Source organism: Rhincodon typus, unplaced genomic scaffold, assembly GCF_021869965.1.
Source record: "Rhincodon typus isolate 14 unplaced genomic scaffold, sRhiTyp1.1 hic_rhity00000607, whole genome shotgun sequence".
Classification (NCBI taxonomy): Eukaryota; Metazoa; Chordata; class Chondrichthyes; order Orectolobiformes; family Rhincodontidae; genus Rhincodon; species Rhincodon typus.
The window spans coordinates 1-22912 of record NW_025966245.1 but is presented as its reverse complement, the minus strand read 5'-3'; the positions used below and the strand labels follow the sequence as shown (position 1 = coordinate 22912).

General features: G+C 43.2%; 1 protein-coding gene across 4 annotated transcripts in view; it reads left to right on the top strand.

Annotated features, from left to right (window-relative positions):
• Window positions 1–20641, top strand: part of LOC125488374 (tubulin gamma-1 chain-like) — a 31778-nt gene extending 11137 nt beyond the window's left edge. The window contains exons 2-4 of one of the 4 annotated variants that reach the window (XM_048621382.1): window positions 106–218; window positions 3255–3299; window positions 20301–20562. In XM_048621382.1, coding sequence (XP_048477339.1) covers window positions 106–218; window positions 3255–3299; window positions 20301–20483 — 341 coding nt within the window. In that variant the 3' untranslated portion in view covers window positions 20484–20562. Of the gene's footprint in view, window positions 1–105; window positions 219–3254; window positions 3300–20300 lie in introns of all 4 variants that reach the window. The other 3 variants (XM_048621380.1, XM_048621383.1, XM_048621381.1) reach the window with 3 other exon arrangements.
• Window positions 20642–22912: the final 2271 nt, after the last annotated feature.

The window sequence follows — 22912 nt, the reverse complement described above, 5'->3', positions numbered from 1 at the left end:
CTGGAAGGAGACTTATTTATTCTAACAAAACAAAAGACATTTCATCTAAATGTCAAGACCTATTTTGGGGGCTACTTTCATTGTGATCTTCATATGTTTTCACAGTTGGCTTTGAATTTTGGAAGCAGCTTTGTGCAGAACATGGTATCAGTCCTGAAGGAATTGTTGAAGAATTTGCCACTGAGGGTACTGACAGGAAGGATGTCTTCTTCTACCAGGTAGACTACGCATCACCTTCTAACTATATGCCATGTAAAAACCAAAGGATTCGTTTTTGGTGATCTTTACTGTATCAGCATCATTCTCTTCTCTTTAATGCACGGTCAACTCTGATCCCCTGAAAACATTATTCTTGGCTTCTCCTATTTCTCACGCACATGCTACTCCTTGGCAACTTTGTATCAGGTTGTTCATGTATGTTGACAACTCCAAACGCAACTTCACTACTTCCTCATGTCCACCGGTGTCTTTAAATCGTCAGAAGACCTACATGACATCCAGTGCTGTGCGAGCAGAAATTTCCCCCATTAGAAATGTTGGGGAAAACTGAAGTTATTGCCCTTGCCAAACACACTGTTCCCTCACCTCTGACTCCATTCCCAGCAGCAGGGAAGATGGTGGCATAGTATTAATGTTACAGGACCCAAAATCCAGAGACCCGTGCTTATTCTCTGGGATCATGGGTTCTATTCCTGTTATGGGGTTTAAATTTAGTTAATGAAGTCTGCAATATATAAGAGTTTCTGAAACCATCATAATTTGTTGTAAAATCTCATCTAGTTTACTAATGTCCTTTCCTGGTCTGGCCTAAATAGAACTCTGGAGCCACAACAACATTATTGACTCTTAACTGTCCTGTGAAATGACCTAGCAAGCTACTTAATTCTAGGGCAATTAGGGTTGGGCAACAAATGTCAGTAATTCCCATGTCCCATGAAAGAATAAACAAAAATGATTTGAAGTTGTACCAGAGTTGTTTCAATCATGTATCCGTGCTCTTGCTGAGGCCATCTATTCTCATATTCATTGCATCATTTGATTCTACCTTGCTTCACTTCTTTTGCTGAAAATCTCCAGACTAGAGTATTCCAAAACAACGATGGCTGGTTTCCCACATTCCATTCTCCATAAACTTAAAGATGTCCAATACTCCACCTGTGTCTTCAATCAGACCAAATTCCATTTGCCCATCGCCTCTGTGCTTGCTGATCTAAATTGACTCCTTCTTGGTTAAACAACACCTTGATTTAAAAATCATTATCTTTTTTGTTTACAAGTCCCACCATAGGTGTACTTGCCCCTCCTTATTTCTGGACCAATCAAGGTGAATGAATCAATGATTGTTGAATATCAAGGGGTGTTTGTGTCCCTGTTGTTGGAGATTGCCGTTGCCTGATGCTTGTGTGACATGAATGAGTATGGACTCCATTAATATCTGAGAAGTTGCGAATGGGACTGTACACTTGTGAAATCTTCAACAAACCTCCCCACTTCTGATCTTATGATGGAGGGTTTGTAATTAATAAAATTGCTAAAAATGGTTGGGCTTAAGATCCATCACAGCTAAGTACTGTGTTTTATTAATAAGGGTATGTTCCCTGATGCAATAACAGCCAGTACATCTATTTATATAGAGATAGCAAGAACTGCAGATGCTGGAGTCAGAGACAACACAACACAATGTGGAGCTGGAGGAACACAGCAGGCAGGCAGCATCAGAGGAGCAAGAAAGTTGACGTTTTGGGTTGGGACCCTTCTTCAGCAAATTTATATAGGGCCTTTTCCACAGTAAACATGAGGTACTTCACAGCAATGTTATCCAAACAACATAGGTAGATATTAGAGCATTGACCAAACACTTGCTGAAAGAAGTCAGTTTTTAATACCATTTTAAGAGAAGAGAGATGCTGGTGATGGAATAATGAAAATTAGGCACATAACAGACTAGAACTGGAGTAACACAAAGATATTTGAGGATTGTAAAGCTGTACTTCTTATCACAACATTTATTGCCCATCTATAATTGCCCGTGGGGAGCTGCCTCCTTGAAATGTTGTGATCCATTCACTGTAGGTAGACCCATAATGCTATTTGGTAGGGAATTCCAGGATTTAGACACCGTGACATTGTAGGAATGGTGATATATTTCCAGGTCAGGATGGTGAGTGCATTAGAAGAGAACTTGCAGACGGTGGTATTCCTATGTATCTGCTGCCCTTGTCCTCCTAGATGACGTTAGTTATTGGTTTCAAAGGGGCTGTGTAAGGAGCCTTGGTGAAAGGGGTAAGATCAATGAAAAGACTTGAAAATGAGGAGAATTTTTAATTCTATAACAGCAATGTTGGTGTACCTGCATCAAATAGGTTGCGAGTTGCTCAACTGACTTGAGGGCAATTAGAAATGAACAATAAATCCTGGCCTTTAGAAATGTTATTCAGACCACCCTAAGAGTTATGACCGCAGGATAGATAGATGGCAATAAGATGCCAATCAGGCATAATCTAATTGAACAACCGAAGCAACACGACAGTCTGAGTAATTTATTGAGTGTCTGTGTGTCCTGTGATGACACTGAGCCTTATGCCTGTAAAATGGTTGGGGCAGATTTGTTCAGGTTACCTTCCTGCAAAATAACTTTACTGTTCGTGGATTTAGTTTACCAGTTAATGAGATTTTATTTAGTCATTATGATTTTGATTCTACAGAACAATCTTCGTCCAGTTTTCTAATTCTGAACAAAGTAGAATTCAAATAGAAGATTTGAATTGAATGATGGCAGGTCAGGTAATATCTGTGGAGGAAGAGAGAGAGTTAACTTTTTTAATCAGAACATCATTTAGCCAGGTGGATACACTTACCCAGACTGTTTGTTTTTTTTTTAGTTAGATTTCTTTTAGTTGTGAAGTAGTATTCAGTAAAAATTGGACAGTTAAACTGTAAAAGCAATGGTTTCTAATACCCAGCTCAATCTTATAAATGGGATAGAATGCTTTTAAAGATGAAGAATGCAAAAGTGTAATCCAATGCTTAAATTGCAAAGCCTGCATTTAAAATGCTCTGAGATACATTTATGCATTAATCAATGCTACTACTGCGAGGAAGTGAGAAATTATGAAAACAGTGCTGGAGAAATTCAAAATGACTGGCAGCATCTATAGAGAGAGAAAAACGGTATTTCAAGTCCAAATGTGTATCTCCTTTGTTGAAGAGTCATATTGGACTCAAAGCATTAACTCTTATTTCTTTCTCCACAGATTATCTTGGGTCTCCAGCATCTACAGTATTTTCCTTTCATTTTGGTAAAATTGTTAAATGTTGATGAAGTGTGGAGAATTTGTCAGGAGAGGGTGCTGTAGAACATGCTTTCTTTTTTGCAGTCTGTCAGGTTTTCCAGTGGCTTTTTACCATTCACGCAAAGGTGCTGGTCCATATATATATGTTTAACCCTTGATAATTAAAATTTTAATAGCTAAATCTCCATGCCTGTGGTTGAGAAATCTGATTTGTGGTATTTAGTTTTTTGGCTTATAAAGCAGTGATAAACTATTTTAGTCATGACTTACTTTGTTCTCACAGTCAGTAATCCAGGAAAAATTGTTCACATTTTCAAAAGTGATTTTTGCTCAGTATTCACTCAAGCTCATTATTATATTGGTGAATGTGAACATTTTTTTTATGAACTACCCATGAATTCAGGCAGCTTTTTTAGATTGCAATTTTATAGTCAAATCTTTGCCTTCAAAATGTCAAGATATTTGAGTAGTAAACTAGAGTATTTTCATTAGTGCAACTAAAAATGAATTTATTGTCATTGAATGTTTCATCTGTCTTGTTTATTGCGTGATTTTGAATACTGAAAGATGTTGAATTAAACAGTCATTTTAATAATTACATTAGGTACTTTGTTAGTAAATTTGAAGAAAATTTAAAGTTTTAAAACATGCCCTTCTAACCTTGTGCCTGAAATAAGCTATTTAATTTTAAGAGCCTCCTCAAAGGACCACAAATGGGCACAGTTAGTGAAATTTTCCATGGCAATTAATGCAATTTCGGAGTGGTTCTCTTTCGTGAATAGGGCTAGCTTCCAGAACAATGTTTCCCAGATCATTTCAGAGACTCAAGCGTCCTGACCCAAAACGTCAACTTTCCTGCTCCTCTGTGCTGCCTGGCCTGCTCTGTTCCTCCAGCTCCACACTGTTACACATATAGCTCATACTTTTTTTGGCATAAATCAACAGCTGGAACCTGTTTGTAAACTCACTAGGGTCCTTTGACACTCCGAGTTGTCACAGAATATAAAAGCTAATACCTGAGCAGGATAGCTGCTGATGCTGACAAGGACTGACGCTGGCCAGGTATTGTGTTCCTTTTCAATGTCGTCACCACATTCTTGACATAGGGTTCACTACCGCAAAGGTTAGTCTCTGGTGTTTTGGTTGGCTTCGCACCCGAGTCTGCGGAGTTTTCACGTGCTCCATGCCTGAGAGTTGTCATCTTATCTCTTTCCTTATCTCTTCTGAGCTGTGCGGTCTCATCCCCGTTGGCTCAGGCTTGTTCACTCATCGCATGCCTTTACCTTATTGGCCCAGGTCCCAGGACCTAAGTAGAACTATGATTAGCACATAGGGCAGAGCAACCTGCCAGATTTTCTTGTGCTGCTGCACCATTTTGGCTATCATGCATTTCAATGTCCGATTCATCCTTTCCACAATTCCACTAGACTGCAGTCTATAAAGTATGTGAAATTTCTGTCTGATCCCAAAAAGGGTCATTACATTTTGCATTACTTGGGCCATAAAATATGTTCCCTGGTCTGATTCTATGTTTCAGGGTATACCGCAATGAGTGAACACCCTCTCTAACAGAATTTTTGCAGTAATTCTGACTGTGTTTGTTGTGGTTGGGAAAGCTTCTGTCCATTTAACAAAGGTATCCACTAGTACCAGAATGTGCTTGTATCCTCCTGGCGTGGGGAGGTAGGAGTCCTATGTAGTCTATTTGTAAATTATTCCAAGGCCCTTTACTGGTCTAATATGTTGGAGGGCCCCTTTCTTAATATTTCTATTGGAGTTATGTTGTGCACAGGTCAAACAATTCTTGACATAGTGTTCCACGTCACCTTTTCATTCCGGGCCACCAGGACCCCTCCTTTATCTTTTCCAGCCTATTCTCTGTCCCTGTATGCCCCCATAAGTCCTTCACATAAAACTACTCCATCCTGAACGTACACCCCTTGTGTTCTTTATATGTTTTTGACTCTGCTCCTTCTATTAGTTTTTTCAATTCTCTGTCTTTCTTTGCTCCTCTGTTAAATCCATTACCTCAACTAGTTTCTCCTTCTGGCCCTTGACTTCTTCAATCGGTAGCCACCGTTTCTGCCCTTTTACAGCAACTTGTTTGGCTAGATCATCAGCCTTCCTGTTCCCCTCGGGCAATAGTTATGAATGAACTTTTACCTTCATGCCTCTAAATCATTTCTCCTGTGCTCCTTCAAAGATGTATTGTAACAGTGGGGCCGATGGAAAGGGCTTCCCATCCACTGAGTCAAATCCTCTCACTTCCCATAGGGGCAAATATTCCATGAGGCTATTACAGACATACATGCTATCAGAATATATAACTGATCTGGGCAAAAATTGTTCTGGGTGGCTCACCACATATGCAACGGCTGCTAATTCTGCTGCCTGCGCACTCATGGTTTTAGGTCATTTCAGAGCCACGCTATATCATTCCTGTACGTTTTCTTCATCCATGTATATCCCGCACGCAGTTCTTCTTTCTCCTTCCTGTACTAATTAAGAACCATCCACAAAAATTTTGAAATGGGGTTCTTCCTTTCCTTTTTTCCTTTGCCTCTCTGCTTTCAGGCCCTTTCTTACCCCCTCCCATTTGTTTTGGTACAAATGGGCCCTTGGGATCATTCGCTATTGTCAACTGACACTTGTGTTTTCCTCCCTGATATACTAAGTTGTCTGCCAACATGGTGGCTCCTTTTACCCCTTTCACAGTGATATTCCTTCCCTGTAGCAATAGTATCCATCTAGCGATTCTATTTTGGCTAAATGAACCTTCTTTAAATCCTTCCGTCTAATAGTAGCTATATGGGGGCACGTCCTGTTAGTATTGTGAGTGGGTTCAGCCCCACTATGTAGCCAAAATGCTGCACTACCCAGAAAACAGCTAGCAAATGGTTTTCGTATGGAGTGTACCCCTGCTGTACCGGTGAGAGCATGTGTGAGGCATATTCTAATGGTCTTAATTTCCCGTGGGTCTCTTGTAGCAGAACTGCCAAGAGGGTGGTGTCTGTGGTGGCCGCTTTCAGTGAAAACGGTTCAGTTGGATTTGGGGTTTTCAGAGCGGGTGCGGCAGCTAGTGCTTGCTTCAGAGCTGTAATGGCCTGTGAGTGTTCCAATTTCCTCATCCAGGCCACATTCTCTTTTTCAATAATCCTATTAGTGTGGGCACTTTTGTAGTGAATCCATCAATGTGGTCCCTGCGATATCCCACTAAGCCCAGGAAAGATCTCATCCCATGGAACATGGAGTCTGCCAATCGCCTCTACGCTTCGTTAGTCAATTTCTCTTTTCCCCAGTGACAGAATCATTCCCTAGTAAGTAACTTTCTGCTTCATTATCTGCACTTTCTTAGAACATAAGAACTAGGAGCAGGAGTAGGCCATCCGGCCCCTTGAACCTGCCTTGCCATTCAATAAGATCACGGCTGATCTTTTTGAGACTCAGCTCCACTTACCCGTCTGCACACTATAACCCTTAATTTCTTTACTGTTCCAAAATTTATCTAGCCTTGCCTTAAACACATTCAGCGAGGTAGCTTCAACTGCTTCACTGGGCAGGCAATTCCACAGATTCACAACCCTTTGGGTGAAGAAGTTCCTCCTGACCTCAGTCCTACATCTGCTTCCCTTTATTTTGAGGCTATGCCCCCAGTCCTAGTTTCACCTGCTAGTGGAAACAACCTCCCTGCCTCCAACTTATCTATTCCCTTCATTATCTTATTTTTCTATAAGTTCTCCCCTCATTCTTCTGAATTCCAATGAGAATTCCAATTAGGGTTTACTTTCAGACCCAACTCATGCAACAATTGCAGTAATTCAGTTAACAGCTGATAATGTTCCTCTTTAGTTTCAGTTTGTAGAAGCAAGTCATCTACATACTGCACCAGACTTTCAGGTTTCGAGAACTGTTTTAACCCTTCCCTTAGACATTGGTGAAATATGGATGGGGAATTATGAAATCCCTTTGGCAGTGCGGTCCACGTATATTGCTGATCTTGGAAAGTGAACATGAATTTATATTGGCACTCTTTTTCTACAATGGGGTTGACCAAAATCGGTTACTTGTCTCCAAAACCGTGAACCACAGCACATCCTCATTTTGCTTAAGTACTGTCACTGGGCTAATTGCTACGGTAGGGGACTGTTAACTGGATGGCTTTGTTCAGTGCTCTATAGTCTATCATTAGTCACCAGCTATCATCTGGTTCTGTCACCGGCCAAATGGGTGAGTTATTAGTGGAAGTTTCTGGTCTCACTATCTCTTGTCGCAGCAAACTCAACATCACCTTCCCTGCCTCTTCTGTCTGGTTCGGAAAACCATACTGCTTCTGCAGTTTGGGGTCTGGACTCTGTGTAGACACACTCCTGGCTGTTCTGCCGCTGTCATGTTTATGTCGAATAAATACTGTTGACTGCCTTACAACGATTTGTAGCACTTCAAATCGTCACTCATCTCCCCTGGTTTTGTACACGTTTCCCCGACCATGCATATCCTGTCCTGATACTCCCCCACCGGGACGAGTGTGCAGTTTACACTATGCATGCCTATAGGCATTTGCCAAATCATGCAGTTAGTGGGATCAAAATAGAGTCCCGCTCTGGCCATATAGTCTCTGCCTAAGACATGTTCTTGTTATATCTAGGTAATTTAGTAAGGACTACTGAATGCTTTAATACTACTCTTCCCACACTAACCTCCAATGGTACACTCCTATGTCCCACTTGTGAATGGCCCGTGAATCCGCTTAGAACAATGTTACTTTGAATGTTCCAATCTGCGTCGTTGATCTGGGTAGTATTAACGGTTGTTCGGGATCCCCCAGTGTCCCGAAGGAATGTAATAGGGCGGCCTCCGACCCTACCATTCACTAGGGGTCTCCCTGTTTTATCCCACCGCAGATCATGTACCCATGATGGAGAGGCATGTGACCATCTTTGAAGTTTGGAGTACATCCCTGAAACAGTATATCTGTCATATTCCTCTTGCCTACAATTGTAGCACATGGACACCCTGCTTTGAGTTTTCCCCATTCCTGAGATGGTTCCTCTACCTGTACCTCTTCCCGCTGTCTAATAGGCTGGAGGGGTTGCCCTCTGAGCAGCGCCCCCCCGCCTTCGTTTCTGTAGGTTGTTGTTTGATCTTTGACAGGCATCATTCTTAACCCAAAGATCTTGTGTAATTTTGTTGTTACCTTTTCCCATGATCTAAACATCCTCCTGATCATTCAGGTCTCTGTGTGCGACTCATCAGCAGGATCAAACTGATCTAATGCCCTCCTTGACTCCTCAGTGCCATGCAACACCAGTATTCTCAGCCATCAGCTCCTAACCTCTGGCTCCAGATGATTCCTGTCCAAGGTCGTGCCGTATACCCCCGAAACACCACCCAAATGTGTGCTGCAAACACAGTGGGGTAGTGGTGTTCACCTTTCCTTTGATAGTATTTTGTAGGCGCCTGTACTAGATCCCCTCTGTTGCCACTGAAGATGGTTAAAACTTGGTATTTTAAGCCTGCATTTATGCCTCTACCAACTTTCTGCTTCTTTTGTAGGGTGGAGTATATATATGTGGGTTTAGGCACATTATAATTAATTTTCTTTCCTCAGCATCGTCTAAGCACGTATGTCTGTTGACTGTTCGGAGCGGCACAGTGGCTCAGTGGTTAGCACTGCTGCCTCAGTGTCAGGGACCTGGGTTCAATTCTAGCCTCAGAGGACTGCCTATGTGGAGTTTGCGCATTCTCTCCACGTCTGCATGAGGTTCCTTCGGGTTTCCTGCCACCGTCCAAAGATGTGCCGGTTGGGTGGATTGTCCGTGCTAAATTGCCCATAATGTCCAGGGATGTATAAATTAGGTTGATTAGCCTAACTGTGGGAAATCCAGGGTTACAGGGATAGGGTAGGGGGGTGAGTCTGGGTGGGATGCTCTTCGGAGAGGCGGTATGGACTTGTTGGGCTGAATGACCTGTTACCACACTCTGAAGATGCTGTTATTCTATGACTGACGGCTTGGAATAGCTCCCTAGGATCATCTCCAGGCTCGCATGTCCTAATATCTTTTGCAATATGCCTCAATTGCTGTACCCCTAATGGAGTGGAATATGTCACTCTTGCGCCAACTGCATCTTGGCCATCTGCTCCTTCCCCTACGCTAGTGGTTACAAGGGGGGGCCATTGTGGCTGATGGGGTCTCCGACCCTGGTTGCAGGATGGCGGTGGATCCTCTGGAATAGGCTCCCTGTCATCATGGCCGTGCCTAGCTGCTTCATCTGCTAGATTATCCCAATCTGTCTGTTTGCTGCCTTCCTTACACTTTCTGGTGTAAATGTGCCTATTATGCCCGTCAGCGTGGCGAGCTGACCTTCCAGCCTTTCTGTCTGTTTCTGACACTTTTTGTGTGATCAGTGGTACTATTCCTGAGCTGCTGTCTGAATCACGTTTATTGCAACTTTTAAGTCACTACATTGTTGCTTCCATCCCTCACTTCAGCTTCAACTGTTTGGGCTTCTCCCTCCTGTCTACTCTTTTCCCTAACGAGTTTCTCACGTTCCATTTGATACTGGTTCACCTGTACCTAGTCCCCACTTCTCTGTCATTGCAGAGCGGTTATCTTCCCACTAACGCAGGCTTCCTCCTCATGAAATCTCTTATTCTCTTCCTCCAGTCTGTCCCTTTCTAACTTGGCCTGCTGACGGCATTCTATTAATTCCTCCATTAAACAGCCAATTGCTACTGCCTTCTGTACCGTTCTAAATTTCTTGCATGACATCTTTGTTTGGGCAACTTTCCAAAGGGCTTCCCCAGTGGGCTTTCCCCATGTTGAGGCCACTTCTCTATTTTATTTCTGGAGGAGTCCCATCCAATCAGGGAAGCTCACTCTCTTGATTCGTCAACAAATATTAGTAGCTACGAATTAACCCCAAAGCCCTGTTCGATCCGACTCAATCTCTCCGCTGAGTCAGCGGGAGACTCTACCTTTGGACCATCCGGGGTCGCCAAAATATGTTGGAGCCTGGCAATCACCGGCTATGATTATTGGCTTGTACAGAGAGGAGAAGAGTCAATTCTCTCATAACTCATAAGTCACCTTATTAATATTGTTAGACAATACACGTAGCTCATACTTCTGTTTTTGTCATAAATCAACTGCTGGAACCTATTTGTATGCTCACTAGGGTCTTCTGACACTCCCTGAGTGGTCACAGAATATAAAAGCTAATACCAGAGCAGGATAGCTGCTGATGCTGACAAGGACTGACACTGGCCAGGCATTCCATTTCTTCTTGCTCTCTCTCTCTCTCTTGATGTCGTCACCATGTTCTTGACGTATGGTTCACTTCTGTGAAGGTTAGTCTCCGGCGTTTTCGCTAGCTCCATGCCAGAGAGTCAACTTCTTATTCCTTTCCTTATCTCTTTCGAGCTGCGCTGTCTCTTTCCTAGATAATAAGGTGTAAACCTGGATGAACACAGCAGGCCAAGCAGCATCAGAGGAGCAGGAAGGCTGACGTTTCAGGCCTAGACCCTTCTTCAGAAAAGGGGCATAATTTTTCTGAAGGGTCTAGACCCAAAACGTCAGCCTTCGTGCTCTTCTGATGCTGCTTGGCCTGCTGTGTTCATCTAGCTCTACACCTTGTTATCTCAGATTCTCCAGCATCTGCGGTTCCTACTATCGCTGTCTCTTTCCTATTGGCTCAGGCTCGTTCATTCATTGCATGCCTTTACCTTTATTGGCCCAGATCCTAGGATCTGGATACCTCATTACTCGTTCAAATAATAAGGTTTTTGCATTATTTCATCTTCCTTGCTTTCCGCATAATCTAGTACGTTGTTTTCCGCATAATGTTATTAGTACAAAGCAATTTCAATAGGCTCAGACCAGTACTTGGACTCAAGTCATTTTTAGTTCAAACCCCTTCTTCCTACAGGTTAGTGATTTCAGGTTTTAGTGTTTTTTTTTTTTTTTTTTTTTTGCAGCATTTCAGCAGCTTGCATCTCGCGCGCTGTCTCTCTTTTTGCCTGCAGTTCCTGGCTAACAGCTCCAATTTTAGGAATTGCTCTTGTGAGGTAAACTGTCATCTCCCTTATTACTTTAAGGGTACTTGGCAATTAACCTTTAGGCTGTGAAAAGAATCTGGGATGTGAATCTCGCCAGTTTGTTCACTAGCTTATATACTGATACTTCACAATCCCGTATATGAAATAACTATGTTATTGGAAAAGACAACCACAGGGTATTCACGCTAATACTAACGACCGTTTCAAGGAAATACTTTTTTCAATATAAATACATTTGTCCAGTTTAATCTTTTAATAACTTGTTTCTGTCTTATGCTTACAATTGTCCTTCATGGAAGGCAACCTGCCATCCTCACTTGGTCTGGCTTACGGGTGACTCCAGACCCAGAGCAATGTGATTGACTCTCAATTGCTCTCTGAAATGGCCTAGCAAGCCACTGAGTTGTATCAATAGCTACGCAGTCTCGACAAAGAAATAGAACCCGATAGACAAGCCGGCATTGACCTAGGCGTGGGAAAAGACAATGGCAGAAACGGCTCTGTCAATGCTGCAGAGTCCTCCTTACTGACACCTGGGGACTAGGGCCAAGTCTCTCGGACTAGTCAAGCAACAGCCTGACAGTCATACTCAGAGTCGTACTTACAAACAATGTCCCATCATCATTGTCCCTGGCTATGTCCTGTCCTGCAGGTGGGACAGACCCAGCATAGGTGGTGACACAATGGTATAGATTTGGGAAGGAGTTGCGCTGGAATCCTCCACAATGACTCCAGATTGCCTGAAGGTTCACGACTTCAGTTTAAACATGGGCAAAGAAACCTCCTACTGATTAGCACGTACTGTTCTCCCTCAGCTAATGGACCAACAATGCTGTCTGTTGAACATCACTTGGCGGTTGTACTGAGGGTGGCAAGGGCACAGAATGTGCTCTGGGTGAGGGTGGGTTTCAGTGTCCACCATCAACAGTGACTTAGATTAGGCTCAGTCCTGAAGAAGGGTCCCGACCCGAAACATCGACTTTCCTGTTCCTGTGATGCTGCCTGACCTACTGTGTTCCTCCAGCTCCACACTATCGGCGGCAGCAGCAGTACTAATCAAGTTGGTTAGGTCCTAAAGGATATAATTGCTAGACTGGGTCGGCAGCAGATGGTGAGGGAACAAGAGAGGAAAGTATACTTGACCTCATCCCTGCCAATTTGCTGGCTACAGCTGCATCTGTCCATGACCGTATTGGTAAGAGTGACCATTTTGTGGAGATGGAGTCCTGCTTTCGCATTGAAAATACACTCAGTTGTGTTGTGTTGCATGATCACTGTGCTAAATGGGGCAGATGGACAGAGTCATAGAGATATACAGCACGGAAAAAGACTCTTCGGTCCAACTCGTCCAGGCCAACCAGCTATCTTAAATAAATCTTAGTTCCATTTGCCAGCATTTGACACACATCCGTCTAAACCCTTCCTAATCATATATCCATCCAGATGCCTTTTAAATGTTGTAATTGTACCAGCCTCCACCACTTCTTCTGGCAGCTCATTCCATACACACACCACCCTCTGCATGAAATTGTTGGCCTTAGGTCCCTTTTAAATCTTTCCCCACTCCCCATAAACCTTTGTCCTCTAGTTTTGGACTCCCTCACCTCGGGGGAAAAGACCTTACTATTTACCCTATCCATGCCTCTCATGATTTTATAAATAAGGTCACCCCTTAGCCTCTGATGCTCTAGGGAAAATAGCCTTGGCCTGTCCCTATAGCTCTCACCCTCCAACTCTGGCAGTATCATTGTAAATCTTTTCTAAACCCTTTCAAGTTTCACAGTATCCTTCCGATAACAGGAAGACCAGAATTTTATGCAGTATTCCAATAATGGCCTAACCAATGTCATGTACAGCTGCAACATGTCCTCCCAGTTCCAATAGTCAATGCACTGACCAATAAAGGGAAGCATACAAAACGCCTTCTTCACTATCCTATCTACCTGTAACTCCACTTTGAAGGAACTATGAACCTGCACTCCAAGATCTCTTTGTTCAGCAACATTCTCCAGGTCATTACCCTTAAGTCTATAAGTCCTGCCCTGATTTGCCTTTCCAAAATGCAGTACATCATTTTATCTAAATTGAACTCCATCTGCCACTTCTTGGCCCATTGGCCCATCTGATCTAGATTCCGTTGCACACTGAGGTAACCTTCTTCACTGTCCACTACATCTCCAATTTTGGTATCATCTGCAAACTTATTGACCATATCTTCTATGCTCACATCCAAATCATTCATGTAAATGATGAAAAGCGGTGGACCCAGCACCAAAACTTGTGGCACACCACTTGTCACAGGCCTCCAGTCTGAAAAGCAATCCTCCAGCACCACCCACTGTCTTCTATTTTGAGCCAGTTCTGTATCCAAATGGCTGGTTCTCCCTCTATTCCGTGTGATCCAATTTTTCTAACCAGTCTACCATGAGTAACCTTGTCGAATGCCTTACTGAAGTCCATATAGATCACGTCCAAGGCTCTGCCCTCATCAATCCTCTTTGTTACTTGAAAAAACTCAATCAAGTTCATGAGGTTCGAACAGGACATTGGTTAGGCCACTATATAAGGGGGGGGGGGGGGGGTGATGGCCTAATGGCAGTATCGCTGGACTATTAATCCACAGACCCAGATAATGTTCAGGGCACCTGGGTTCAAATCCTGCCATGCCAAAGGTGGAATTTGAATTCAGTAAGTATCTGGAATTAAGAGCATAATGATGGCCATGAATCCATTGTCGATTGTTAGAAAAACCCATCTGATTCACTAATGTCCTTTAGGGAAGGAGACTGCCATCTTTGCCTAGTTTGGCCTGCATGTGACTCCAGACCTCCAACAATACAGTTGCCCTCTGGACAATTAGGGATGGGCAATAAACGCTGCCTAACCAGCGACGCCCTCATGCCATGAATGAATAAAGAAAAAAAAATTCCCATGCACAAAGCCATGTTGACTATCCTTAATCAGTCCTTGCCTTTCCAAATACATGTAAATCCTGTCCCTCAAGATTCCCTCCAATAACGTGGCCACCACTGATATCAGGCTGTCACCAGTCTAAAGTTCCGTGGCTTTTCCTTACCACCTTTCTAAATAGTGGCACTATGTTAGCCAACCTCCAGCCTCCGGCACCTCACCTGTGGCAGTCGATGATACAAATATCTCAGCAATCTTATCTCTGGCTTCCTATAGAGTTCTAGGAACACCTGATCAGGTCCCGGGGATTTATCCGCCTTTCTGCGTTTTTAAGTTGTCCAGCACCACCACCTTTGTAATATGGACACTTTTCAAGATGTCACTGTTTATTTCCCCACATTCTCTATCTTCTGTATCCTTCCCCACCATAAACACTGATGTACAATACTCGTTCAATATCTCCTCCCATCTCCTGTTCCACACATAGGTGGCCTTGCTAATCTTTAAGGGGCCCTATTCACTCCCCAGTTGCCCTTATGTACTTGTAGAATCCCTTTGGATTCTCCTTAATCCTATTTGCCAGAGCTATCTCATGTCCCCTTTTTGTCCTCCTGATTTCCCTCTTAAGCATATTCCTATTGCTTTTATACTCTTCTAGGGAATCACTTGATTTCTGCTGTACCTGACATATGCTTCCTTCGTCTTCTTGACCAAAGCCTCAATTTCTCTAGTCATCCAGAATTTCCTGCACTCACCAGTATTGCCCTTCACCCTAACAGAAACATACTGTCCCTGGACTCTTGTTATCTCATTTTTGAAGGCTTCCCATTTTCCAGCAGTCCCTTTACCTGCGAACATCTGCTCCCAATCTACCTTTGAAAGTTCTTGCCTAATACCATCAAAATTGGCCTTCATCCAATTTAGAACTTTAATTTTTAGATCTGGTCTATCATTTTCCATCACTATTTTAAATCTAATAGAATTATGGTCACTGACCACCCCCCAACCAAGTGCTCCCCCATTGACATCTCAGTCACCTGTCTTGCCTTATTTCCTAAAAGTAGGTCAAGTTTTGCACCTTCTCTAGTAGGTACATCCACATACTGAATCAGAAAATTTTCTTGTACGCACTTACCATATTCCTCTCCATCCAAGCCTTTAATACCATGGCAGTCCCAGTCCATATTTGGAAAGTTAAAATGCCCTACCATAACCCCGCTATTATTCTTACAGATAACTGAGATCTACTTACAAATTTGTTTCTCAATTTCCCACTGACTGTTGCAGGGTCTAAAGTACAATATCAATAAGGTGATCATCCCGAACTTATTTCTCAGTTCCACTAAAATAATTTCCCTGGAAGTATTCCCAGAATATCCTCCATAAGTACAGCTGTAATGTTATCCCTAATCAAAAACACCACTCCCCCTCCTGTCTTGCCCCTCCTTTCTATCCTTCCTATAGTATCTATATCCTGGAACATTAAGCTGCCAGTCCTGTCCATCCCTGAGCCACGTCTCTGTAATTGCTATGATATCCCAGTCCCATGTTCCTCACCATGCCCTGAGTTCATCTGCCTTACCCGTTAGGCCTCTTGCATTGAAATAAATGCAGTTTAATTGATCAGTCCTACCTCGTTCTCTACTTTGTTCCTGCTTGCCCTGTCTGTTTGACTTACACTTCTTCCCAACTTTGTCAGTCTCAGACTGATCACGTTCCTCATCATCTCCCTGGGTCCCACCCTGCCCCTTACTATTTTAAATCCTCCCAAGCAGCTCCAGCAAATCTCTGCACCGGCGTATTAGTCCCCTTCCAATTCGGGTGCAATCCCTCCTTATACAGGTCACTTCTACCCCAGAGGACATTCCAATGATCTAAAAATGTGAATCCTTCTCCCCTGCCCAGGCTTTCATGTGCTCTCTCCTCCTATTCCTATCCTCACTAGCTTGTGGCACTGGGAGTGATCCAGATATTACTACCCTCGCGGACCTACTTTTTAAATTCCTGCCTAACTTGCTATATTCTCTTCTGAGAATCTCATCTTTTTCACTTCCTATGACGTTAGTTCCAATGTGTACAATGACCTCCTGCTGGTCCTGCTCCCCTTTTGAGAATATTCTGAACCCTCTCCGAGATATCTTTGATCTTGGCTCCAGGAAGGCAACACACCATTCTGATGTATCGCTGTTGGCCGCAGAATCGTTTGTCTAACTAGAGAATCCCCTATCACAGTCAATTGCTTGGAACCTGGTGTACCCCTCATTACAGTAGATCCTGTCTCAGTACTAGAAACATGGCTGTCTGTGCTACATTCCCCTCAGAGTCCATCACCCCGCTACATTTTCCAAATTTGCATACTTGTTTGAGATAGGGACAACCACAGGAGAGTCCTGCACTACCTGCCTCCCTCTCCTAACTTTCCTGAAGATCACCCATCCACCTGACTGTATCTTTGGTTTATCTCCCTCTCTGCAACTGCCATCCATTACAGCCCCTAGCTCCTGTAAATTCCTTATTGCCTGTAACTGCCTCTCCAACCAATCCATGCGATTTGACAGGATTTGCAGCCAAACCCACTTCCTGCAGACATAATCATCAGTAACATGGAAACTCTCCCTAATCTCTCTCATCCAGCAGGAAGAACACATCACTCTACTGAAGGCCATCCTTGCACCTTAACAATTTACAGACCCAGAAAATAGCAGTCTTAGTGCTCTAAAATCACTGCTCCAGGCTAGCTCAGTATCTATGTTTGTATATTTTTAAAGTTTAATCAAGAGACAGATCTCAATAACAACATATAAATAAAAAAAAAACCCACTCTACTCACTTTTGTAGATTTACAAAAGAAAACCAGTAAGGTTATACTCTTAAAAAGCCACTTAACTGCTCCCCTGCTGTAAGCTCCCACACACAGGTTTCTCCAAGGTCAGCTGTGAATTTGGCTATTTGTTTATTTTTCTTAGAAAGATCTCCGATGTCCAGAGGTACTTGAAAACAGACAGCAAAAGCAGTTGCTTGAATCACTGCCCTTTGTCTTCTTCCTTTTTAAAGTGCTGTTGTTTTGATATGTTTTTATCCCAAAGTTCCATAACAATGCAACGGCTTATGAAACAGTAATTCCTGCTCCTAGAATGCAAGGAAATCGGCTCCAACACTGAAAATACCTCAAGAAAGGTACAGCTCTTACAGCCACAATTTTTTCCCATCCTCCATCTTGGATTACCCTGAAAATTCCACCATCTAGCGACTCAAGACTGGGCATCCATGGAAATGCTGTGGACCACCAGCAGCAGAATTGCACTCCAACACAATCTGCAACCTAAGGGCCTGGCATATCCCCCACTCGGTGATTACCATCAAGTCTGGGGATCAGCCCTGGTTCAGTGGAGAGTGCAGGAGGGCATGCCAGGAGCAGCATGAAGTATACCTAAAAATAAGGTGGCACCATATTGAAACTACCAACAGGACTATTTATGTGCCAAACTGTATAAGCACCAAGTGATAAACAGAGCTAAACCATCCCATAAAGAATGGGTCAGATCTAAACTCTGCAGTATTGCCATATTCAGTCATGAATGGTGTGGACAGTGAAACGACTCAGTGGAGGAGGAGGGAGCTCCACAAATATCCCCATCCTCAATGAAGGAAGCGCTGGACACATCACTGCAAAAGATAAAGCTGAAGCATTTGCAGCAATCTTCAGCCAGAAGTGCTGAGTGAATGATCCATCTTCCCCGCAACCGCTCCCTACATCACCCCCCCCACCTCGCAGTGGTCCCCAGCATTACAGGTACCAGCCTTGAGCCAATTTAATTCACTCCACTTGATATCAAGACACTGGATACTGCCAAGGCTGTGGGCCCTGACAACATTCCGGCAATAGTACTGAAGACTTGTGCTCCAGACCTTGCTGCTCCCCCACCCAAAGTTAGAACAAAGCAGGACAAATTCAACCCGGCCAGTTACCGCCCCTTCAGTCGATCATCAGTAAAGTGATGGAAGGTGCCATCAACAGTGCTATCAAGCAGCACTTGCTCAGCAATAACCTGCTCACTGATGCATAGTTTGGGTCCTGCCAGGGTCAGTGGGCTCCTGACCTCATTACAGCCTTAGTTCAAACATGGACAGAAGATTTGAATTCCAAAGTAACGAGAGAGTGATAGCTTTGACATCAAGGCTGCATTTAACCAACTGTGAATCAAAGAGCCCTAGCAATACTGGAATCAGTTGGTATCGGGGGCAGACTCTCCACTGTTGGAGTCATACCTGGCACAAAAGAAGATGGCTGTGGTTGTTGGAGGTCAGTCATCTTAGCTCCAGGACATCTCTGGATGTGATTCTCAGGGTAGTATTCTAGGCCCAACTATCTTCAGCTGCTCCACCATTGACCTTCCTTCCATCACAAGGTCAAAGGTGGGGATGTTCGCCGATGATTGCACAATGTTCAGCACCGTTTGTGACTCCTCAGATGTTGAAGCAATTCGTGTCTAAATGCCACAAGATCTGGACAGTATCCAGGCTTGAGCTGACAAGTGGCAAGTAACATGCATACCACACAAATGCCAGGCAATGATCATCTCCAATAAGTGACAATCTAACCACTGTCCCTTGACATTCAGTGGTATTGCCATCATTGTAGTGGACTTGCCTCATAAAGAGGCTACTAGAGCAGGACAGAGGCTAGGAATACTGTGGTAAGTAACTCGCTCCTGATTCCCAAATTGTGTCCACCAACTACAAGGCACAATTCAGGTGTGTGATGGCATACTGCCCACTTGCTTGGATGTGTGTGGCTCCAGTAACACTGAAGATACTTGACATCATCCAGGACAAAGCAGCTTGTTTGATTGGTGCCACATCCACTTACATCCATCCTCCACCACTGATGCTCAGTAGCAGCAGTGTGTCCTATATACAAGATACACTGCAGAAATTCACCAAAGATCCTTTGACAGCACCTTCCAAACCCACAACCACTTCCATCAGGAAGGACAAGGGCAGCAAATACTTGGAAACACCACCACCTGCAAGTTGCCCTCGAAGCCACTCACCATCCTGCCTTGGAAATATGTCTTTGTACCTTCGCTGTCATTGGGTCAAAATCATGGAATACCCTCCCTACAGGCATTGTGGGTCAACCTACAGGACTTCGACTCAGTGGTTTAACAAGGCAGCTCACCACCACCTAGGCAACTAAGGACAGGCAATAAATTCTGGCCCAGCCACTGATGCCCATGTCCCACAAGTGAATACAAAAAATTCTCCTCATAACCTAATTTGTCCAATTCAGCAATTTTCTTCAATTCTGTGAAAAATTATCTTTAAAAATCCTTTGCTTACTTGGTTTCTTCCTCCTCTCCCAATCTGTTTTGGAGATGAGCAGATCTTTTAAAATTAGCTTCTTAGGTGGTTTTTGTAGAAAATCTGATACCAAAGTATTAAAAAAAACACTATCTGACCACAGGAACAGTGAAGTAAATCTTTGACACACACATGTTAAATCAACCAGGACTGCCACTGAGATGATACATTTGTCTGTTGCAAGAGGCTCCCTCCAACCAAGTGAATGTACATGATGAGCTTATGGTGAAGAGTTCTTGGTTGCCGTATTTTCCCAAATTGGCGTTCCCTTAACAAAAAATGTGCAATTGCACATGGTGTATGCTTGTGTAATAGTTATGGTGCTAGACAAGTGGCATAGAGGTTTTGAATTAAATCCTATCATAGCAAATTATGAAATGTTGTTCAATAAATCTGGTAACTTTTATAAAGCATCAAAAAGAATGACCATTTGAGGAAAAAAAAATCTCACTGGTTCATGAGTGATTCCAGATCAACGCTACGCATTTGCCTGAATCCTCTATAGCAAACCACTCGCTCCCATTTTACCAATTTTTTAAACTGGTGTTAAAGATATAATAGTCATATTATAGACAACAGCTATTGCTCTGTTTAGTTGTTTATTTACAAAACCACTCAGTGCATTTGACGTTCTTTTATGGTTCAGTGAGTGGTAACTTTGAGGTATGTTTGTTTAGGCAGATGATGAGCATTATATCCCAAGGGCTGTTCTACTGGACTTGGAACCTCGTGTGATTCATTCAATCCTAAATTCACCTTACGCAAACCTGTACAACCCAGAGAATATCTACCTGTCAGAGCATGGAGGAGGTGCAGGCAACAATTGGGCCAGTGGCTATTCTCAGGTGGGTATTGCTTAAAATGCTAAGAAGACTACAATCCGGGGCAATCAATTATTTAAGAAAATGTAAATGAAATCAAGTGGAATCAAATTTGTGAAAGGCATATCTTATTTGACTAATTTCTTAATGTTCTTTAAGGAAGTAACAAGGAATATGAATAAAGGGAAATGTGAGGATTTGTCATAGTTAGATTTCCAGTAAACATTTGACAAGTTGCCAAATCAAAGGTTACTGCACAAAATAAAAGCTCATGTTGTGGGTAATAACACATTAGCATGGATAGAAGATTGGTTGGCTAACAGGAAATTTTGGAGTTTCCACAGCAGAGTGCCACAGGGATCAGTGGCTAGGACCTCGACTATTTACAGTTTTTCTGAATGATTTGGTTGAGGGCTCCAAATGTATAGTAGCTGCATTTATTGATGAGACAAAGACAGATAGGGAGATACTTTGCGAAGAGAATATAAAGAGCCTGCAAAGGGACATAGTTAGTTTAAATGAGTTGGGAGATAGGATTATGGCAGATAATATAAAATGTGAACTTGTCCACTTTAGCAGGAAGATAGAAAAACAGTGTGTTATTTAAATGAACAGAGTATGCAGAGTTGAGAGGTACAGAGTTATATGGGTGTCCTAGTACAAAAGGTTTGTATGTAGGTACAGCAAGTGATTAGGAATACAGATGAAATGTTGGCATTTATTGCATGAGGCAAGGAATATGTAAGTAGAGATGTTTTGTTACCATTTCTGCAGCACTTCTATGAGATCACATCTAGAGTACTACATAGTTTTGGTCTCTTTATTTAAGAAAGGATAGAAGTATTGTAGTGCAGTTAGGAAAGTTCACTTGACTTATACCTCGGATGGAAATGTTATCTTATGAGGAAAGGTTTGACAGGCCTGTATGCATTGGAGTTTAGGAGAACGAGAGATGATACTATTGAGACATGGGCAAACTGGAGGGGTCTTGACAGGGTGCTCGCTGAAATGATGTTCTCTTTTGTGGGGAATACTAGATGCCAATGTTGTAGCTATACTAGAACAGCTTGGTGAAGGCCACAGCTAGTTCTGGAGCACAGGTCTCCAGAACTGTTGTCGAATGTTGTCAGCGCCCATAGTCTTTGTAGTATACAGTGTCTCAAACCATTTCTTGATATCGCATGGAATGATTTGAATTGCCTGAGGACTGGCATCTGTGATGTTTCGGTGATAGTGATCACAACTCCCTGATCTTTACTGTAGTCATGGAGAGGGATAGGAGCAGACGGTTTGGCAAAGTATTGAACTGGGGGAGAGGGAATTACAATGCTATTAGGCAAGAACTATGGAGCACCAACTGGGATCAGATGTTCTCAGAGAAATGCACAATAGAAATGTGGAGGCTGTTTAGGGAGCAGTTGCTACAGGTACTGGATACGTTTGTCCCACTGAGGCAAGGAAGGGATGGGAAGGTGAAGGGACCTTGGATGACAAGACATGTGGAACACCTAGTCAAGAGGAAGAAGGAAGCTTACTTAAGGTTGAGGAAGCCAGGATCGGACAGGGCTCTAGAGGTCTACAAGGTAGCCAGAAGGAACTGAAGAATGGATTTAGGAGAGCGAGAAGGGGGTATGAGAAAACCTTGGCAGGTAGGATGAAGGAAAACCCCAAGGCATTCTATGCTTATGTGAGGAACAAGAGGATGGCTAATGAGGGTAGGGCTGATCAGGGATAGTGGAGGGAACTTGTGCGCGGAGTCAGAGGAGATAGAGGAGGTCCTTAATGAATACTTTGCTTCAGCATTCACTGGTGAGAGAGACCTTGACGTTTGTGAGGACACCATGAAACAGGCGGATATGCTTGAACAGGTTGATGTTAGGAAGGAGGATGTGCTAGAAATCTTGAAAAACTTGAGGATAGATAAGTCCCCTGGGCTAGACAGGATATATCCAAGGTTACTATGGGAAGTGAAGGAAGAGATTGCTGCCCCTTTGGCAATGATCTTTGCATCCTCACTGTTCACTGGAGTAGTACCAGAAGATTGGAAGGTGGCAAATGTCATTCCCTTGTTCAAGAAAGGGAATAGGGATAATCCTGGAAATTACAGACCAGTCAGTCTTACTCCTGTGGTGGGCAAATTATTGGAGGGGATTCTGAGAGATAGTATTTACGATTACTTGGAAAAACACAATTTGATTGGAAATAGTCAGCATGGCTTTGAGAGGGGCAGGTCATGCCTCACAAGCCTTATAAATTCTTTGAGGATGTGACAAAACGCATTGAAGGTAGAGCAGTGGATGTGGTATACATGGATTTTAGCATAGCATTTGGTAAGGTTCCACATGGTAGGCTCATTCAAAAAGTAAGGAGGCATGGGATTCAGGGAAATTTGGCTGTCTGAATACAAAACTGGCTGTCCAATAGAAGACAGAGGGTGGTAGTAGATGGAAAGTATTCAACCTGGAGCT